Source organism: Carlito syrichta, unplaced genomic scaffold (assembly GCF_000164805.1).
Source record: "Carlito syrichta isolate Samal-C Ts95f unplaced genomic scaffold, Tarsius_syrichta-2.0.1 Scaffold316489, whole genome shotgun sequence".
NCBI classification, from domain to species: Eukaryota; Metazoa; Chordata; class Mammalia; order Primates; family Tarsiidae; genus Carlito; species Carlito syrichta.
The window spans coordinates 295,795-312,971 of record NW_007260585.1 but is presented as its reverse complement, the minus strand read 5'-3'; the positions used below and the strand labels follow the sequence as shown (position 1 = coordinate 312,971).

The 17,177-nt window shown below is 43.7% G+C and overlaps 1 protein-coding gene across 1 annotated transcript in view; it reads right to left on the bottom strand.

Annotated features, from left to right (window-relative positions):
• Nucleotides 1–11,180: 11,180 nt before the first annotated feature.
• The window catches only part of MMP1 (matrix metallopeptidase 1), a 9,628-nt gene continuing 3,631 nt past the window's right edge, over nt 11,181–17,177 (bottom strand). The window contains exons 7-10 of the mRNA XM_008074563.2: nt 14,374–14,507; nt 12,437–12,599; nt 11,539–11,642; nt 11,181–11,356 (exon numbers count right to left, since the gene is read on the bottom strand). Coding sequence (XP_008072754.1) covers nt 11,247–11,356; nt 11,539–11,642; nt 12,437–12,599; nt 14,374–14,507 — 511 coding nt within the window. The 3' untranslated portion in view covers nt 11,181–11,246. The remainder of the gene's footprint in view (nt 11,357–11,538; nt 11,643–12,436; nt 12,600–14,373; nt 14,508–17,177) is intronic.

The following is a 17,177-nucleotide window of genomic DNA, read 5'->3' as shown; positions in this document are numbered from 1 at the left end:
CCGTGATGACCTTGGCCTTCCCAGCCACTCACTGACACTCACTGACTTACTCGGAGCCACTTTCTGTCCTCCAAGCTCCATTCAACGTAAGTGCCCCATGCATGTGTATTTTTTAATTTTTGAGTTGGAGTCTCACTCTGTCACTCAGACTGGAGTGCAGTGACCGCTCCCGACCACCGCAGCCTCGACCTGCTGGGCTCCGGCGATCCTTCCGCCTCAGCCTTCCAAGTAGCTGGAACTACAGACGTGCACTACCACGCCCAGCTAATTTTTGGTTTTATTGTAGAGATGAGGTCTTGCCAAGTTGCCCAGGTGGGTCTCGAACCTGCGGGCTCAGGCAATCTACTCGCTTCAGCCTCCCAAAGCGCTGGGATGACAGGCTGAGCCACTGAGCCCGGCTGCATGTGTATTTTTAAAGATCTCTTACACTGTATTTTTACGGTACTTTTTCTACATTTAGATATATTTAGATGCACACTTGTTGGGAGCCAGCCTTGGAGGTCCACATGATTGACAGGGTCCCGGTGGGCCGAAGACCCCAGGCCGCAGGGCGAGCCCGGGAAGCTGAGGCCCTTCTGTCTTCCAACTTTGCTGTTTGGTATGGCTGAAGAAATTCTGTGCAGTCGTGGAAGAAGAAAATGGCATGTTTATGCGAAGTACTCACACCTAACCTGAGAATGTCATGGTTCATTTTCCCATTTTTCCCACTATGCCGCTTGGCCGTTTCTAACATATGCAAGGGTTAAACTCTGAAGCACATCAAGAATGCTTTCTTTCACTTGGTTATAAGTTACTAGATATTGCTTGAGTAAAAAATGATATAAGTATATTCACTCCTTATTTGATTTAGAATTATGCAGCTTAGTGTTCAGATATAAGGTTTTTTAGAAGCACAAGTTTATGGTAAGTTCATTATGAGCTCATTATAAGTTCTAACACTTATCTAGGAGTTATGTAGGTGATTTACAACACTGTCTTCATAGACTTAGGATAAAGATTAATCGTTAAGGTTTTTACTTAATTCTATAGTTAAATTTTAAGTGAACGTTTATAGAGTGGGTTTTTACTGAATTCATAATATACTAATTAGATACTTTTATTATAATTAACTAAATACAGAAAGCAACCTTGGGGGCCTGGGAAATGTCATTAAACGCTTCTTTTGAGTTTCCTTTAGAAATAAACACTTCAGGATAAGAGAAAAGTAACGAAGACACCTGGACAAGAAAGGCGATTACAAAAGCTTTGAAGGTCGTAAAAGCCCAAAAGAGAACTGCTACACGAAGGACCATGCACCTGGGAACTTTCTTGAAACACTTCAAGGACTGTAATGTGGGACTCTTTTGAAGAGAGTTGCTAGCAGTGCTGTTCTTGACATGATAATTGTTTTATCCATGTATTAATCATAATTGGTAAATGTAATATCATATAAGTTTATATAATCAATATACATATGTATGAGGGTTGACAAAAATTATGAGGCTCTGGTTATGTTTAACAAGGTTTTTACTTTGTGTCATTAATTAAGTTTTAGGGCTATAGCTACTTTGAAGATTGTTTTAAGTTCCTAAGTTTAAGTTCACACAATGATAAAATTGGTGCCTCAAAGATAATAATAATTGCCCCACTGCCTATCTTAAGACAAAGATGTTTTCCAGGAGGTTGCCAAGCATAAGGGAAAACAGCCAAATCACCATTATCCTAAACTTAAAAGCTCATTGGCAATTATGCAACCATAATAATTTTAGTTGTGTTAGTTTTATTTCATTATGTTTAATTCACTTTATATGTTTATTCAGAGTAAAGATTAGTTTATGTATCTTCACAGTAAGTGACTCTCATAGTTATTCTTTAAATGCTAGCCACTGTTGTTGGGTCAAGTTAATGGGCTTCATATTCCTACTATCACTAGGTACAATCTATAGTTTTGTATTAGTGATTTTAAAGCTTTTTTAATTAGACAAGTGATGTGGAACCGAAGTCAAAGTAAACCTTGTACGCATTATGCTTAGTTTAAGTGAAACTCCTTTTCCACTTATCTCAAGACTCATTAACTGAAAGTAGATAGTGTTTTTGGCTTATTCGTTTCTTCTAAAGACCGCTAGATGGTGGTAACTTTTAAAACATATGTACGTGAAGGAATTTTCTTTGTCTTGCCCCTTTTACAAATGCTATCAAAGCTTTCTGTTAACTAATAAAGGATGTCATCTGTTCAGGAAGCAGGTGTCCGAGTATATTGTTTTCGTCTTTCGCCTATCCGTCTCTCCTTCAGGAGATCTCACGACCCGGCAAAGGGGCTGGACCCCTTCACACACTCACTTGCCATTGTGTTCCAGTTACCTGCAGTGTTCAATCCAGTAACATGCTACACAGACTTGTAGCCAAGGAGAACAGGCCATATCACATAGCCTAGGTGTGTGGTTGGCTGTGTCTTCTAGGTTTGTGTAAGTACACCCTGTGATGTTAGCACAGTGGAGAAATCACCTAAGGACATATTGCTTAGAACGCATCCCCAGTGTTAAGCCATGCGTGCATGACTGTCTATAATTTCTATGGACCATTATTTTGTCATCTATAAAAATGGGGTGGATATAGCCTCACTCATGGGGTGATTATGTGTGCTTGATGCTGGGGAACAAATCTCTTCTTTATGACATTACAACATCTTTAATAAGCAAAGCTTGTCATCCTGGCAAATCTGTGACGACGCCCTGGACACTGATTTGACCACCTGTGAAATGCTTCATCTTCACTTGACTGCTGACTTTATTGGTGTTGGCCCATTCTGTTAATGGATCTTATTACAGGTAACGACACAGTGAAAGTTTAAATTGGCATAAGAGCCACAGTGATAATTGGAGCTCATGCCTCACAGGAGTGATGTTGGTGTGTAAACTAGTTCTGCGTTAAACTGTGACGCCTGGAAGAAATGAATGACTCGGAGCAGGTGAGTCCTATGTCTTTAAATAACTCATCGCTTGTTAAACTTGTTGAAATATATGGCAGCTCAGGAAAGCCATCATGTAGAATTCGTCCTTCAAGGAAGGTGAAACCCTGATATAGAGTTTCTACTGCGTGTGAGGTCCTACATGTGTGTGCATGTGTTCTAATTTTTTAGAACCACTCAGCAAGGTTGAGATTAGAGTGAGAAAAACTGAATGATCACTCCAACTTTTTCCTCTCACCCGGTTCTTTGTCTCTCTTTCTTGGACTCCCCCCTGAACTTTTGTCTTCAACTTACTCCTTAACTTCTCTTCTTTTCTCCCAATCTTGGTAATCCAGCTGCTCCTTTGGCTCTATGTCTACACGCTCTGTCTCTTGCAGCTTCTCTTGACCTGTGCCGCACTGATGTGGTCCGGATAGAACACGTGTCTACAATCCATCACGACCTCAGTAACAAAGACTGAGAGATACACAACTGCTCTTCACACCCAGTGATCCGATTCTCGGGCAAATTCATCAGCTTTCAGATGTTAACATCTCACGCTCTGATTTTAAGACTGTACACATATGCACATGACCCTGGGTCAACTGTGGCGTGACTCTGACTTCGGTATTTTGCAACTTCCTTTGTTGGAAAGTGTTGGTTTTACCAAGACTCAGAACAAGTGATGAGTTCACTTCTTTCCCAGGTTTTTAATACCAGTTTGACTGCTTCAGAATGATAACACAGTTTATTGCTCACCTTTTAGCCATTTTATCTCCCTCCTGACAGTTGAGTCAATTATTGTAGGTCACCTATCTTTGCTATAGAAAAGACTATCAACTGAAGGAAATGAAGTATTAAAATAGGAGTTAGAGCTCAGAATTGTGACTTTAGTGTTTGTTTTCAAGATTACAAAGCATAGTTATATATTTATTCTATAACAACCATTATTATTATTATCATTACTATTATTATTTGAGTTGGACTTTCACTCTGTTGCCTAGGCTGGCGTGCAGTGACATGCTCACAGCTACCCCAGTGTTAACCTGTTGGGCTCTGGTGATCCTTCTGCCTCAGCCTTCCAAGTAGCATGCTACCATGACCGGCTAATTTTTGATTGTAGAAATGAAGACTTGCCAAGTTGCTCGGGCTGGTCTCGAATCCACAGGCTCAGGCAATCCATTCGCCTCAGCCACCCAAAGTGCTGGGATTACAGGTTGAGCCACCAAACCCGGCCTAGTCATTATTATTAACAGCAGCAAAATACATAAAATAATGTTATGTGACTATGGCTACTCTATTTCCAATTTATATTACAGTTATTTGTTAGGTCGATTCATTGGTGCAGTGGGCTTTTTTTGGTAGGAAGAAGCTTGTTGACGAGTAGCACTAATAAAACGCTTCTGTCCTTAGGAAAATGTGGGAAAGAAAACGCAATTAGTGTTTGTTGAACATTTTCAACATGGCGGGCACCACGCTAGGTGATTTAGCCTCTTCCACCCTCATGATAACACTAGACATTAGTATTATTTCCCTTTATCACAGAAAGGAAACTAACATTCAGAAAGGCCAGATCATTTTCTTAAGATCACCAAGGGTTGAGGGCAGGGTAGATCTTGGAGCTTTGCATGGCAATTCATTGGCCAGAACGCTACCTCTTCAAGACACATGGTATCTCATGTCTAGAAAAAAGATCTACCAGAAAAAAAGAAGAAAAAAAGCTTAAAAAGGCCTAGAGGCCTGGGTGCAGTGACTCACGCCCATAATCTCAGCACTTTGGGAGCCTGAGGTAGGAGGATTGCTTGAGCCCAGGAGTTCCAGACCAGCCTAGGCAACATGGTGAGATCTTGTCTCCACAAAAAATAAAAAATTAGCCAGGTGTGATGGTGTGCACCTGTAGTTCTGCTACTCGGGAGGCCGAGGTGGAAGGATCGCCTGAGCCTAGGAGAGAGGCTGTGCTGAACTGTGATTGTGCCTCTGCACTCCAGCTTGGGTGACAGAGCGAGACCCCGACTTAAAAAAAATTGATCTAGGAAAAAGCTATGACTTCGCCAAAAGCTACTAAATTCTTCAAAAGACTTCAGAGGAGAAAGCTAGAGCTTTGATTAAACCCCAGACTAAACCCAAACAGGCAAAACTCCTACTTTGCAGTGCATTTCTGGGCTCATCGCAAACAAGGAAAATCTCCAGACCTCCCAAACACTTCACGCCAAGTTGCTGAAGCTGTGCTGATTTGCTCTAGGAAACAAAGCTTGTTTGACACAGTAGCTGCAATGGTAGCTCTCTACTAGGTAGTCACCACTAGGTAAGTCCATCACGATCTCTTTGGTTTGTGCAAGGGCTCTGATATAGTTTGGATATTTGTCCCCTCCAAATCTCGTGTTGAGAATGATCCCCAACGTGGGAGGTGGGACCTGGTGGGAGGTGTTTGGGTCATGGAGGCGGATCTCTCACGTGTGGCTTTGTGCTCTCCCTGCAGGGATGAGTGGGTTCACACGGGAGCAAATTGTTTAAAGAGCCTGGCACCTGTCTTGCTCCCCGTTTACCTTCTGCTATGATGGAAAGTTTCCCGAGGCCTCCACCAAAAGCAGATATTGGCAACAGACTTCTTGTTCTGCCTCTAGATCCGTGAGCCAAATAGACTTCTCTTTATAAATTACCCAGTCTGGGCCAGGTGCGGTGGCTCACGCCTATAATCCCAGCACTTTAAGAGGCCGGGGCGAGAGGATTGCCTGAGCCTGCAGGTTCAAGACCAGCCTGGGCAACTTGGCCAGATCTCATCTCTACAATAAATGAAAACTTAGCCAGGCACGGTGGCCCGTACCTGTAGTTCCAGCTACTTGAAAGGCTGAGGTGGAAGGATCGCCTGAGCCTAGCAGGCCGAGGCTGTGGTGGCTCTGAGCATGCCACTGCACTCCAGCCTGGGTGACAGAGTGAGACTTCAACTCAAATAAATAAATAAACAAATAAATTACCCAATCTCAGGTATTCCTTTACAGCATTGCAGCACGAACTAATACAGGCTTCAATGATTAAATGAATGCGGTCATGATAGGATCACACTTCCTGTTGCTTTTAAGTCTTTGACAGTATCAGTAGTCTGTGTGATCCTCCCAGGTTGTGATATATATATTTTTTCTGCTTCTGGTTTATTATTTCACCTATAACATTTAAAGTAGGCCAGGCACGGTGGCTCATGCCTATAATCCCAGCACTTTGGGAGGCCGAGGCGAGAGGATTGCCTGAGTCCACGGGTTCGAGAACAGCCTGAGCAATTTGGCAAGACCTCATCTCTACACTAAATCAAAAAAATTGGCCGGGTGAGGTAGCATGCACCTGTATTTTCGGCTACTTGGAAGGCTGAGGTGGAAGGATTGCCTGAGCCAGCCTGGATGATGAAGTGAGACTCCAACTCAATTAAAAAAAAATTTAAAGTAAACTTATTTTCTTCACATCATATACATCATTGTGTTGTCTTGGGAGGCATTGTCTCAGATAAGGTCATTGTCAATTCTCCGTGCAAGGGTAGGCTGCACGCTTCTGCAAAGAGGAAGGTACTATTTCTGCCCGCGCAGTGCTTTCAGGAAAATTTAAGCACTCAAGTTCTCAGGTGTATCTACCCATTCTTCCAGCTAGAAAGTGCCTGACTTTGCAATTAGATTTGAGATTGATTTTTTAGCACTGTCTGCAATCAAGAAGATTTCTTTAAATGTCATTATTGTGCTGGCTTTCACAATGTGTCTTGAGTTGATATTTGGCTTCCCTAATCATATCACTTTGTCAAATTCCCAGAGCAGCTCCCCAGCCCACTCACACTTTCTTATAATTACCATTCTTCTTATGCTACTAAAGTGTCACAGCTACCGGATGACCCCACATCTCACCATTCCCCAGCATCTCTTCACAATCAACCAAGGACGACAAGCTTAGTAACTGTGATGTCATTATATGCCAAGGGTCTCCCCATCCCACTTCCAGCACACATTATCTCAGTGTGGTGTTCCTAGAAAGCAGAACCTGAGACAAATGTCTAGGCACCAGTTGGGGCCTGTGACCCATGGAGCTGGACTAAAGGACAGAAAGAGCAAAGCGGGGAAAGAGAGAGAGCTAACACAAAGGCGAATTGTCAACTGGACAGGGATATGAGGAACGAGGTGGTCAACATGGAACCCACCTGAAATATGTCTTAAGAACACCTTTCTGAAGAAAGGGAGATGCACTCTTCTCACATCGGTAAAATATCTCCTCCACAAATGATACTCTTGTCACTTTTCCGTTGCATACACATGAGTCTGAGCGGGTTTCACCGCAGACCCTGATGCGACATCAAGAGAAGCCTTAAACTTGGAAGCAAGAAGCACAGTGCACAGGCCTGACAAGAGCAGCCAACAGTTCACAAGCTGGTTTAGAATCTGCGCTGAACCACTCACCACTGCTGTTACTGGGGTAAGAGATTGATGAGTCCAAGGCATAATCAGAAGAGGTGTTTGATAATCTATGATTCAGCAATTGCACACTTAGGCATAAAATCAAAGTAGAAATGCCTACATATATGTGTCATTATTTGTAGAAACCCCCAAACAGTAACAACTCAATGTCTATCAACAGGGAATGAAGTGCAGAAACATAATGATTAAAAGTTAGGCAGAGGCCGGGCTTGGTGGCTGAGCGTGTCATCCCAGCACTTTGGGAGGCCGAGGTGAGTGGATGGCCTGAGCCTGTGGGTTCGAGACCTGCCTGGGCAACTTGGCGAGACTTCATCTCTACAATACATCAAAAATTAGCCGGGCGTGGTAGTGCGTGCCTGTAGTTCCAGCTACTTGGAAGGCTGAGGTGGAAGGATCGTCGGAGCCTAGCAGGTCGAGGCTGCGGTGACCTGGAGCATGCCACTGCACTCCAGTCTGGGCGACAGAGTGAAACTCCAACTCTTAACAAAGTTAGGCAGACACAAGAAGATACACACCTGCAATGCAGTAACCCCAAATCTGAGAGGGCTTGTCCATAATGCTTACCTGTTCCAAAGAAGTCACCCAGAGGTCCAGCAGGGAAAGACATTGACTTATTAGAACTTACAGGAGACACAGGTGGCAGGTCGGTGAAGAATCTGCACCTCAGGGCAGTACAGCAAGCAGTTTTATAATCAAAGCAATAAGTTTATAATTATGTTGATGAAGAGTAACAGCCGGGCGTGGTGGCTCAAGCCTGTAATCTCAGCACTTTGGGAGGCCGAGGTGAGAGGATCGCCTGAGTCCATGGGTTCGAGACCAGCCCAGGCAACTTGGTGAGACCTCATCTCTACAATAAATTAAGAAATTAGCCGGGCGTGGTAGCACATGCTTGTAGTTCTGGGTTGGAAGACTGAGACGGAAGGATCACCTGAGCCCAGCAGGTTGACGATGGGGTGGTTATAAGTGTGCCACTGCATTCCAGCCTGGGCGATGGAGTGAGACTCCAACTCAAAAAAAAAAAAAAAGGAGCAGTAACTACATTATCTTCAGGGTAGCTTCATTACCTGTACTCCATGACTCATTACTGGGAATATGCATATCCTTCAGAGACCAGCCTTGGCCAGAGGCCACTCCTTGAGAGAAGAGGCAGAAAGAAGCCAGGTATGGGGGGAAAATTTATGCCTGGACAATACCTCACAATACTTGATTCCATTTATTTTGAAAACAAGCAGATTTACCCTAAGGTGTTAGAAGTCAACATGGTGGTGATCTTTGGGAAACAGAAAATGCAGTGGATACCATGGGTGCTCTCCCCAAATCCCTTTAGCACCAGGGCACCCACCTTCCTGGTTACTGCAGGAGTTGGCTGCCTACAACTCACAGGTGTCTCCCATTACTTTGCCAAAGAGGCGCATCTTGCCTGGGATGCTATGCCTTCCAACCCAGGCCAGACCTTGACTGATGACTGGTTGACACAGGGGTACAAAAGACTGTCCCTTTGCTGCCAGGTAGGACTAACTCTTGGTTGCATCTTGGCTCCACGGCTTTCTCATGAGATCAGAGCAACCTCCACCTGAGACCGCATTCTTTAGCTTTTCCTCTGCTCTTTAATGTGTTCCTCACTCCTCTTCACCTGAGAGCACACCTCCTCCCGTGATCCCACCAACAAATCCCTATTTCAGGCTCTGCTGGTAGTGAACCAACCTAAGACAGATTGGTAGTGGTGGAAGGGGTTTGAGGGTCTGGTATGGGTAATGTGCTATTTCTTGATGAGGGTGAGAGTTACATGCATTTGTTAACTCTGTGATAATCCATTGATGTGAACATTTATACTGTGTGTGTCTTTCTGTATTTATGTTTATCCTTCAATATAAAAAGTTTGAGGAAAAAAGAGAGGGTGAGATAGACTTGGCCAAAGGAGAAGTTACATTGCCTTCTAAATTCTTGAGTGGAGAACTGCCTCAGAATCACAAGGGACTCAAAATATTCTTGAGACTCTATGTGCTTGGAAAACCTATGAACACCATTGAGCACCCTGTGAACTGCTCATAAAACTTGTGGGGGTGAAGGTGGAGCAGATTTTTAAAAGTGCTACATATGCACAATGGAGTATTATGCAGCCATAAAGAAGGACAAAATTACGAACTTTGCAGCAACTTGGATGGATTTCGAGTCTATAACACTCAGTGATCTATCACAGAAACAAAAAACCAAGTATCATGTTCTCCTAAGTGGACACTGAACATTAATCCTAATACTATAAAAAAGGGAACGGCAGTAGCAGGACACTGCCAGGGAGGGAGGGGGAGCATATGACATCGGTAAGGGCACCCGATCTCAAGCCAGGAGGAGTGGGGACCAAAGGGAGGCCCAAACTTTACCTGGATGATGACCACTCATCTACCTAATCCTGATTGTACTCCGCATCTTCAAAAATAACTCATAGGGCTCAGATGCTACCTGCAAGACTGCTGCATACATTGACTTCCTCCCAAATTAGTCATGATAAACTGATTGCTGCTTATTTAGACAAATTAGATACAAATTGCTCTGCCTGGGGGCAACTCCCTCCAGATGTGTTTCTAAACTCCACAGCAGGGGAGTGGACCCCTGGAGAAATCTACAGCAGTAATTAAATGTTTCAGTCTGGAAATGATATTTGTCACTTCTCCACACAACCCAGTGGCCAGAAGAGTCAGACATCCCACCCTTGCCCTTTCTGAAATCATAAGGAATTGAACTGTGAGAAAATGGAAACTTCTCATGAACTTAGAAGAGCAACTAATATACACTTAGCTTTGCCATGCTGGCACTGATTTTAACTAGACCCGGTTTTGGAATTCTTAGATGAGGCAAGGGAAATAGATGTTTTTCTTCGCTGCCCCCCCCATTTATATAATGTAAATTCCGTGAGAATGGGCCTGGCGTGGTGGCTTATGCCTGTGATCTTAACACTTTGGGAGGCCAAGGTAGGAGGCCTGCTTAAGGCTAGGAGTTCCAGACCAGCCTAGGCAATACAGTGAGATCCTATCCCTAAAAAAAAAAAAAAAAAAAAGCAAATAATTAACTGGGCGTGGTGGCGTGTGCCTGTAGTCCCAGCTACTTGGGAGGCTGAGGCAGAAGAATCACTGATCAGTATCAGGATCCCGTCACTGCACTCCAGCCTGGGCAACGGAGTGAGAAACAGACTTGAAAAAAAAATCAATGAGATTGGAGACTATTTCAACCTCTTGTGTATCCTAATTTCCCACATGAATATTTTTCAAATTGTCTACTTCCCATTTCCAATTTGAAGATCAACGTCTGTATGGGTGGCTTCATAATCAGAAAGTAACACTATAATAATATAATAGAAAACTTGCAAAATAGAGACAAGGATAGCTTTTTTCAAAAAAGAAAACCAACTCTTTATTTTGGGTAAGAAGAGTTGTCCTTGCGTATCAGGATAATACACGTGACTGCTCATGTGTTCTTGAGTTCCTTTGCGTCTGGTGAAGACTCCTGTCTCTTGCCACCTTCTCTTTTGAGGAGATGCTCACCACTGAGGATGCTGGTCCCTCAGGATCAATGTCCCAGCTTGGCACACAGGAAAAGATCTTCTTTGTAACATTGGCCCAAATGGCTCCATAAGCCATGCACTTGACCTTTCCTACCCATCATTGTAGAACGAAATCACATCAATACATAAAACCCTGCATTCTAAATCTTAAAAATCATATACTGAATGAGGTATAAATAACGTTACATTTGACAGCTCTGTGTATCAGTGACTGTAGAGGTTAAAAAAATACTGGAAAATATATGACTCTTAAGGAAGACACCTTTCTTGGGCTCATGAAATATACTTTTCCGTTTAACTTTGTAACAGTTGGTCAATTTTTTCTGCAGTTGAACCAACTGTTTGCTTTCAGGAGGGTCAAAATTCTTTTGGTTTTAGGATCAAACTTGTATTGCCTCGTTCCGTGAAAGAAGTAGAAAAATCCTAGAAATAAAACAAAAGAGACTTACTACCATTATACAAGTCGTTTCTAGGCTTAACTTAAATTCTTGAGAAACCAATTCATTTGTGAGCACAGGTATTTTGGGCATTTGCTATTCCAAATAACAATACTGATGCGGTTACTATGGCAACAAGATGGCGGCAAAACAGATAAATTCACTTACCATCTTTCTTGAACACAGCATCAACTTTGTGGCCAATTCCAGGAAAGCCATGTGCTATCATTTTGGGATAACCTACATCCATGGATCGTTTATATTCGTCATACCTGGTCAGAAAAGAGTTAGGAATGTCAGAACCTTTTTCTAAACATGTAGGTTTCTCAAAATCATTTCAGGAACTGCACCATCAGGAATCTAACAAGATTTTTTTTTTTTTTTTGGAGTCAGGGTCGTCACACAGACTGAAGTTCAGTGACCCTATCCTGCTCACTCAACCTCCTGGGTTCAGATGATCCTCTCGCCTCAGCCTCTCAAGTACCTGGGACTACAGGCACATGCCACCACACCTGGTTAAATTTTTTTTTTTTGGTAGAGATGAGGTCTCAAACTCCTGGGCTCAAGCAAACCTCCCACCTTGGCCTCCCAAAGTGTTGGGTTTATAGGCATGAGCCACCACGTCCGGATAAGAATTTTTAATTTTATAGATCATTTGTAAAATGGAGAGTAGATGAGGAGAGGTAGAATGTTGGGTGGACTAAAAGGCTTATAAGATCCCTCTGAAATCCATTATCTAACTCTCTGGTAGTTTCCACACGATGTCCTATTAAGGCACAATACTATGAAAAATAAGCTCCTTTTGACCACAGAAGCTCTGTTAAGATGACCCTCATTTTTACATTAAAAAAAAAAAAAATTCAGCCCCACACACTTCCTGGATTTCCAGCACAGGCATTGGGTGATGACTGTTGTAAATTGACTAAATGGATGATACACTGGCCACAGTCGTTTACAGAAAAGGATGCTGGCCAAGCCAATTTCAGACTCCTTTTGAAATGGTTCAGTCTAGAACTCTCTATGTGGAAAGAACTGGTGCCCTAACATTTCCTGACTCGGTCCTTACCTCCAGTATTTGTTACCAACAAAGAAGAATGTCTTTCCAGTTTCTTCCTCAAAAACAGCAGCATCAATGTGCTTCACAGTTCTAGGGAAGCCATAGGAGCTGTAGATGTCCTGGGGGTATCCGCGAAGCACGTCTTGGCCCTGAACAGCCCAGAACCTGTAACCTGTCAAACAAGAAACAGGACAATCAAATACTTGCCCAGGGCTTCCGTAGACAGAGAGTAAGTGAATTTCCAGCTAAGTTCTCCGTTTCACATGCGCGGCAGTATCCTGGCTGCAGAGAGACTTCTGAAAAGACTGATGATGCCAAGATCCTATCCCAGAGCAGTTAAATGAGTTGATTTTTTCTTTTCTTTTCTTTTCTTTTTTGAGTCAGAGTCTCACTCTGTCGCCCAGGCTGGAGTGCCATGGCACACTCACAGCCACCCCAGCATCGACCTGCCGGGTCAGGCAATGATCCTTCTGCCTCTCCCTTCCAAGTAGCTGGAACTACAGGCGCACGCTACCACACCCAGCTCATTTTTTTTTTAATTGTAGAGACGAGGTCTCACCAAGTTGCCCATGTTGGTCTTGAACCCCTGGGTTAGGCAATCCTCTTGCCTCGGCCTCCCAAAGTGCTGGGATTACAGACTTAAGCCACTGCGCCCAGCCTTGATTTATTTTTAAAACTCCCTAAGTGATTCTAATCTGCAGCAAACTTTGAGAATGACTGGTTTGTGGGGTTGAGGACTTCTTTCCAAAGCCAGATGTTCAAATGACTGAAGAGTTTTCATGCCAAGTCAGGGATATAAGCTTTGCTTCTCCAGGTTGCCCAGGGACTGTGAAAGTTCACACCAACAGTACCTGGTTCACAGTCTGCAACGACCTGCAACTCTGGCTTCAAATCATTGCACTTGACTAGAATACAGTTCCAAGTGGTTGAATTCATGCTGTGTCCAGATTCTGTATGTTGAACCTCAATAAGCCTCTCATCACATAAAGCTGGTCTTATATCCAAAAACCAGGATTGCTCTTATTGCAAAAAATGTGCTTGCTTACCCTTGCATGAGAAAGGAATTTTAAACTCTGTGTATCTAAAATTCCACTTATGTTTATGATTTATAAACTGATCATTCTGTTTCAGAGGGTTTTTCCCATCTGAACTGCATTCAGTTCTTTCTCTCGGGTCAAACATCTCAATGTTTGTCTGTGCTATACCAAGCACATACTTACAAAAATATATGAGTCCTACAAAGTGCCTTCCAAGCCAGGAGCTGATCATTGGATTTTGTGTCATTCTGTTAGAATCAACAAAGTGTCTCCTATTCAAGTCACAGCAATTCTGAACTTCTCATGCCTTGATGGACATATGAATCGTCTGGGAAACTTGTTAAAGTTCAGATTCTGTCAAAGAAGCTTTGGGATGGGATCTGAGATTCTGTATTTGTATCAAACTGCCAGGTGATGCCAATGCCACCGGTCTGAGGACCACATGTTGACAGCAAAATTGCAGTTCCTCCATCTGGTTTCCCAGTGGGGGACCACCCCCATTCTCAAGAGGGTTGTTTGTATTAAAATCGGGTCTAGGAAATTGCACAAACAAAACCTTTCTGTTATATCCTCCGTAGGATGGGCTCAAGTCTTGAATTTTACTCTCGAGTGTTCCCAGGAGTATGAAGGGGTCCATAAATAGATTGCACAGAAAACACTTCCATAATTCAAGATTCACAAACAGCCTAGAACATTTCTATCTCTAGTCATTTGCTTTTTACTTAAAATGACTCCAAAATACACCATGTGATTTTTAGTTAAGCTGTTGGCCTTCTGTTGACTTGGTTGGTAAGACTGTTAGATTTCAAAAGTCCCTGGAAAGAATGTAGCTAGCGCCCTTATATCTCCACCCACAAGAGGATGAAAAATTAACTTATAAATGCAGTGGGAAATAACCAGAAACATTACCTTTGAAAAACCGGACTTGATCTCTACCGGCATCTTCGTAAGCAGCTTCAAGTCCATTGGGCAGAAGTGGCCAGAAATCAGAAATAAAGTTGAGATCAGCTTCTGGGTAGGAGGGATGGGTGCGCATGAAGAACCTGATTTGAAGGAAAGGAAAATGATTTCCATCTAATCTCTAGCGATCTCTGGCTGACACCCACCTCCTTCTTGTTGCCGGCAGTGTGGTGAGCTGGTGAATGTTTAACATCCTGCTCTCTGAAGGAGGGCTGGTGAGCAAAGTCCTGGTTTGTAGATTTGCTTATTTCCTTTGGTTAAAATACTCTCATTATGGCAAATTTCAAGAGTTCCAGTAGAGCACGGGCATATAGTATACAAATAAAATAGGCAAAAATAGCCTCAAGAACATAAGTAAATAGTAAAGTGTAGTCAAAATAATTACAAAGTGATGAGTTTGGATTATTTTTGTTACCTTTGGCTTGAATACAATTCAACTTTGCTTATGGAATTTGATTTTTAATCATGGCTGTGGTTCACAACCAACTTGGAAAATTCTTCAAAATTTAACAGTGGGCTTTGGTGAGCTCTAAGGAGGTAGCCACAGTGCACTGCTGGCTGGGATGTGACACCAATATCCTTACAACACAGCAGGCCCTTAACTTACATCAGACCTTACCGCAAAAACCCTAAAGAGAGTATTACTCCCATCTCAGGGATGAGAAATTGAAGTCAGGGAGACCAAAAGAGGTGTCCAAGGCCACCCAACTGGTAAGGCAAAGGTCGGTTTTAAACTCAACCTTGGCAGCCACTCCCTTTGTGGGCCTTTGGTTAGTAATACTTATACAAAACTGATTCTAGAGTTCAAAGGGACTGGGGTGAGAGCGCAGCACCGACTGCCATGTGGGCTGATAAAAGAGTTTTCCAGACTCCAGGTCCCAGGAAAGACTATGACCTTAGCAGTCAGAAACCTGACTTCTAGGTCCAGTCCCGCCTCTGCGGGCTGTGAGACCTTGGACAAATCAGTTACTTTCTCTATCTCCAGCCTTCCCTGTCTTCCTGATGTGGTGACGTTGAAATGATCTCACAGTCTTTTCAGTTCCTGCAAACCCTCCAACTGGTTCAGTTCCTTGGAGTAATCCACAAGTCCTTGCTTTGATAGGCATGCCCTGCCGTATTGGAAGCTTTCCCTCAGGTTCGTGTGTTTCCTTAACGAGTCTCAGTGACGAGCCACTCTCTGTGTGGTTTACATCCGGCCTTGTCTTTTACACTCAACACGAGTAAAAAGGGGCAGAGAGCATTACGAGTCAATGCCCTGCATCCAGGGACAGATATGGCCACAAAGCAGCAAAGTAGCACCGACAGCCCTCCAAGAAGAGAGGCTGAGGAGAGCCAGCCTTCCATGCCACCCTTACTCCCTACACGCTGATCATTCGTGGACTGTATCATTCACAAAAGAGTGCATTACTGTTTTGCCTGGTCCTTTAGGAATCATGAGGGTATAAAGAGCTGGCCTGTTCCCTGAGTGGGAGAGGACCCCGAACTTTCTGAATCTGTGCACTGCAGCGGAAGTTCCAGGATTTTTCTTTTGAGGAGGGAAACTCTGTGCGTGGCTACCTATACCTCTCCTAGGGGGATCTCAAGAATTCTTGGGAACTCTTCTAGCACTGGCTCCTTCCCCTCTCTTCTCTGGGCCTCCACGGGGCAAGAGAAGCCCTTCATGCTCACGGGCGTTGGGAAGGTCATCTTGCCAAGGATGGAAGGGTGAGACTTGAAGAGGGTCTGTGTGACCCTTGCCCCCGTAACAGGGCTATGAACAGTACTGACTGCTTCCAAGGAAGCATAGAGAGGGGCATAATGAAAGGAGCCTTGAAGCAGGGGACAGAAGACTATTATCTGCTCTGACACTGAAGGGTGCAGGAAGCGACCAGAGGGGCGGCTCCCAAAATGGCTCAGACACACCAGACAACAAAGGCCCTAGGTCCCGGCTTCTGTGAGCACAATTCCCCGCGCGAATTTCAAACCTTCCTGCGCGAATTTCAAACCTGCAAGCCTCCAATGCGTAGCCAGCTTTGTTATGCGTCCAATAGGACTGTAGCACAGCGTCGGCCCCGCCCGGCTCCCATGCAGCTCCTCCATTAGGAACATAGCACGGCCCCTTCTGGCCCTGTCGGGCTGATAAATACAGCCCTCTCCCCTGCAACTCTCTCTCTCTGTCTCTCTTTCTCTTTCTCTCTCTCTCTGTTGCTCTCTCCCTCTCTCCCTCTCTGCAGCTCTCTCCCGGCCTCTCTCCCACTTCCTCTCTCTCTCTCTTACTCTCTCTCTCTTTTCCTTTTTTCCCATTACAGATCCCCTCTGTAACAGCCGCTTTAATAAATCTCTTGGTCCTGACTGGGTGTGGAGTCATTACTGGCGCCGAACTTATTTCAGGAAGAATCAACATTGGTGAAGATGTCCATCCTACCTAAGGCAATCTACAGATTTAATGCAATACCCATCAAATTACCAGCAACATTCTTCTCAGACCTAGAAAAAACAATACAGGAATTCATATGGAAACACAAATGACCAAGAATAGCCAGAACAATCCTCAGCAAAAAAAAAAAAAAAAAAGCAGGCGGTATCACATTATCTGACTTCAAACTTTACTATAAAACTACAATAATCAAAACAACTTAGTATTGGTATATAGACCAATGAAATAGAATTGAGATTCCAGAAGCTAAACCTCAATTTCTCAACCAACTCATCTTCGACAAAGCTTTCACCACCTACCACTGGGGAGAGGAGAACCTATTCAGTAAATGGTGCTG